Raw genomic sequence first — 4,747 nt, forward strand, 5'->3', positions numbered from 1 at the left:
GCTTTAGCATAGTTCATTGGAACCCCATTGATCTTTACTACAATCTTCCCATTTTCTAGTTGTCTTTATAAGTCTTCCTCTGTTAGCTGCTTATCCTCAAGACTCCCAGATTGCTCAGTAGTACACTCTACTTCCTTGCTTGGCATATCCATATGTTTTTGGCTTTCTCTTGAGGTAGAAGTTATTGGTGCTTCTTTAGTCTTCCATATCTGCTTCACAGGTGGTGACATCCGTTTCCTAGGCTGTTGGTCTTATTTAATTCCTTCTTTGGGAATCTTTGCACAATCATGCCCAGTTTTGAGGCATTTTTCACATAATTTCGGCCTCCAATCATATTCAACAGCTTGTTCAAAAACTGCACCCGATTCATCCATTACTGGAACCTTACTTGGTAAAGGCTTGGTAACATTTACTTCAATAAGTATTCTAGCAAAGGAAATTCGTGATTGTTTGGCAGTACACTCGCCTGCAAACATTGGAATTCCTATAGTGCTTGCAATTCTACTCAATGAGTTACCACTCCAACAGTTCATATGCAGCTTGGGAAACCTTACCCATAGAGGTATTTCTGTCAAGAATTCTGAGCCAAAATCGAACCATGGAGACCATTGCTTCATTATCAAAGGTCTATTATTCACTGTATATGGTCCAACATGCATAATTTATTTCGTATCAGCCATGTTTTGAAACCTGACTATGTAGTAACCTTCATCATGATAATATAGCTCTAGCATAGTCACTATATTCCACATTTGATTTATGTAGAGCCGCGTATAGTTATAACCTAGTTTTTCACCTATCACATAGATAATTAAGGCACACTTCCATTTCAAGTTCTCCTTCTCAATTTCTATTTTTTCAAGCTTAGCTACTAAGTTCCCTTCAACAATTTCAGGAAATATGTAGCTCAATGTCATACCTTTGGCAGCAAATCTGTTACATGTTAGTACTCCGGCACAAGTAGACTTCTTGGGCTCCTCCGCCAATGGAACAATGACTGGTACAGGTAATGATGGTTGAGGTACAACTTCCTGCTCCCTGTTCTTCAATGGAACAATAGCAACTCGCGAAGAGGGAGGTGGGACACTGCCTCTTAGATCGACATGCATGAGGATTGGACTTTGATTTGTCTGTTTTTGTTGTTGGCTAGCAGATGCCAAAGTACCTACATAAGTGATCTGTGCTAGAACACTAGATCCAACTTGCATCTTCGAAGCTCCAGAAATCGACTCCATAACAGCTGATGAGCTCCTTCCTATGTTTTTGAGCTTTGGAATTTTGTCATCCACCTTTATTTGTTCCTTCTTAGGTCTGCCTCGTGACTTCTTTCCAGCCATAGACGAGATTGGCGCACGTTAGCTTAACCTACGCCGAGAGTACTTGAGAAAAAAGCATGTATTACTTATTGTTTACATGATAGTTCACACTTTATCAAGCTATTAATTAAACATTTGAAAACAAAAAATATGAGAACAAAAGTGGACCCAAAAAAAAAGCGAAATAGTCTCGTGGCTACTTACACTTGTACGAGATTTTAAAGCCGATATATAAACTTTAAATTTTCCCATTTTATCACCTCTACTCAATCAATTGAGTAAAAATAAACCCTTTCGTCAGAGCGTGTAACTCACTTACATGACAGAATAACACATCAAATGCTAAGACCATTTATTATTTTACATGTGTCATCTGTGAGTCCCTTCTTTAAAACTAATTTATCAAAATTTCTTTTCTTATTTTACTTCTTTCACTATGTTTTCTACACAGTTTAGCTCCGCCATCGGGGGAAAAATCCCAACCATCACCTGACTGCCTCAATCGGCCATGAACTTCCTTAAAATTTATTCCATCTTTCACTTCTAACAAAATTCATAAAATCCATACTTCAAGTCAAAGAGTCGATGAGCCACCTACTAAAATTCCGTCAAGGCAACAAAAGAGCCGGCGAAGCTATGTCAAAGAAGGACACGAATGGTGAAACCAGATAGAGAGAAGACATCGGATTGCGTAAGTAGAATTTTCCAGCCAAAATTCGTCAATTTTCCGATGGTCTTTCTCTTTTCTCTAGTTGTCTTCCAGTTTGAGATCGATACAAAAAGAAAAGGAGTTAATGTGAGAGAAAGGATTAACATAATTGTTTGACAAAATCTATTGCTTTTCTTTGTTTTTCAGTACTGATTCCTGGGTTTGGAACAAAAACAGGAAGAAGCGGGGAAAGATTGGAGTGGGGGAGAAAGAAAAAAAGGGGGAGGTGGGGGTGGGGGTGTTCAGACATCAATGGGGAAAGGGGAAAAGAAATAAAAATGGGTGAGGGGGAATAAGCGTATTACTTATTTTGGAGGGGGGCTTATTTTCTTTCTTTTTCATTTGTATTTTCTTTTCTTCTGATTTTACATTTTTTAATCAGAATTATTGTAGTCATGCGCGTAGTTTACGTGATCGACTAGCATCATCGCAAGTTATCACCAACACCTTCACAATTATAGTTAGGGATAGGCATATTTCGGTCCGAACCGAAAATATTTTTATTTCAGTTTTGATTTTTTCGGTCGGTTTTGGTTTAAAATTTTAAAATTTCAGTTTATCGGTTCGATTTTCGGTTATTAATTTATTTGGTTCGGTTAACCGAAAAATCAAATTATTAGCAAACCAACAAATTTTCGGTTGGTTTCAGTTTAATTTACCGAAATTTTAAAACAAAACCAACAAATTCGTCAGTCCAATTATTATATATAGAGAGCCCGATATGATAATATTCAAACCGAAAATCGAACCGAAATAAACCGAACCAAAATTAAAAAACCGAACTGAACCGAACTTATTTCAGTTCGATTTCGGTTACTACTTTTACAAAACCGAAAACCAAATAACCGAATCGAATTTCTTAAAACCGAACCGACCGGGCCCACCCCTAATTATAGGTTCAAGATTCTAGTTCTTTTTAAAAAAAGGCCAAATACCTATACAGCCCCTTAAACTTGGCTCCAATTTCCATTTTGATACTTTAACTATGGCTAGTACCTATTGAACACTCAAATTTAATTTTAAGTGTACCTATTAAATACATCTTCTTTACCCTGTGTAAATAATTAAGTGCATATTGTTCACTTTCGGATGATGTGGCAAATGATCGAATGAAAAAGTGACATGTTCCATTTTGACTTTCGATTTTCTTTTTTTAAGACTAAATATTCCAAAAAATCTATTTTCACCCTTTTTAGTTTTATCTCCACCTCCCCTCTTTCTAAAGCTATCTTTTCCTTGTAGCTCCATTCATGTCTTTCCTCATCTTATCTATAGATCCCTCTCTTTAGCTATGTCCAAACAAAAGGCATATTATTGTTTCTTGGTTGAAAATTTGTCATGTTTGTAACTTCGCTACTTGGCGTTAAATTCTAACATCTAACAGAAAAGTCGATGCCGGCGAAATCGTTGGGTTAATCTCCATGTATGTAGCTATAAAATAAAGTCAATTTTTCATGTTTAATCTCTGAAATTGCTGAATTTCTCTCAGCAAAATCGAATTTGCTTGGTTGTTGTTTGAAATTGCCACTTTGTCTTGTTGGGTTTGCTTGGCTGGTATTTGACATTGTTGTGCTTTTCTTGTTGGATTCTTTTTGCAAATTAAGCTAGTCGATTTTGCTTGGTTATTGTCTGAAATTGCTGGATTTTTCTTGATGGATTTCTATCTGTTGGTTTCTGAAATTGTTGGGTTTCTCTCGTGGTATCTATCCGAAATTGCTGGATTTTTATTTTTTTCTGGATTTCAAGATTTTTTTCGGTCTCTCTTGATAAATCATTTTTAGGTTTACACTTCTTCTTCTTTGGCATGTAAGTTTATCGAATTTGAAGTGAAATAACAAGTTAATCAATGTTCAAAATGAGATGAATCTGTAAGTAGATCCATAGAAGAAATTAGGAAAAGGAAAATCTGGAGGGATATTAGTGATAGAGACAATGAAGGAGAAAGACAAAGAAAAAAAAATATATTTGAAAAAAAAATAAATGTTATATTTCTTATTCGCGCGCCCAACTTTGAGTGAAAATCACACATTATGCCACATCACATGAAGTTTTTAATAGGTACACTTGAAATTAAGTTGGAGTGTTCAATAGGTACTAGCCATAATTAAAGTATCAAAATGAAAATTGGAGCCAAGTTTAAGGGGCCGTATATGTATTTGGCCTAAAAAAAAAAAAGAAGTCAAGGAGAAAATTTCCTTTGAGGCGCAAAACATTTTTGGAAAAAGAAGAAAAAAATTTACAACCTTTTTTCAAAAACAGGAAAAATCAAAAACTTCTTCAACTCGAAAATATTTATTCAAGTACTCTGAATTTATTTTTCTTTTCTAGAGATTTTTAAAAACTAACCTTTTTTTGCAAACATCATCAAACGAACACAACTCCGAAAACTTGAAAAATAGAAAATTGGCAAAAAAACTTTTGCGCCTTATTTTCCTTCCAAACGGGATTTTTTTTTTCTCCAATAAGAAGTTTTATTAAAGGTATTTCCAAGAATCTGCATTTTGAAGTGGTCTCACAAGGCATTCGTAAATTTAAATTAAAAAAAATACAATTATTCAAACACATGAATTTTTTTTTATGAAAAGTCGTTTCCCTATAAAATTATTTTTCCTCCCAAAAGTTGTACCTTGAGATAGTGCAGAACAAGTCAAAAATTGTGTGACAAGAAAATGGTTAAATATAGTAAAGTTTATAATGCATTCAAAGCATGTGGAAGTTGTGG

The 4,747-nt window shown here is 34.9% G+C and overlaps 1 protein-coding gene across 1 annotated transcript; it reads right to left on the reverse strand.

The window, feature by feature from the left end:
- Positions 1-251: 251 nt before the first annotated feature.
- On the reverse strand, positions 252-617 carry LOC142168806 (uncharacterized). Its single transcript, XM_075229961.1, has one exon. It carries the CDS (start codon positions 615-617, stop codon positions 252-254), a length of 366 nt encoding a protein of 121 aa, XP_075086062.1.
- Between the last annotated feature and the right edge of the window lie 4,130 nt (positions 618-4,747).

The sequence above is a fragment of the Nicotiana tabacum genome, chromosome 14 (genome assembly GCF_000715075.1).
Source record: "Nicotiana tabacum cultivar K326 chromosome 14, ASM71507v2, whole genome shotgun sequence".
Classification (NCBI taxonomy): domain Eukaryota; kingdom Viridiplantae; phylum Streptophyta; class Magnoliopsida; order Solanales; family Solanaceae; genus Nicotiana; species Nicotiana tabacum.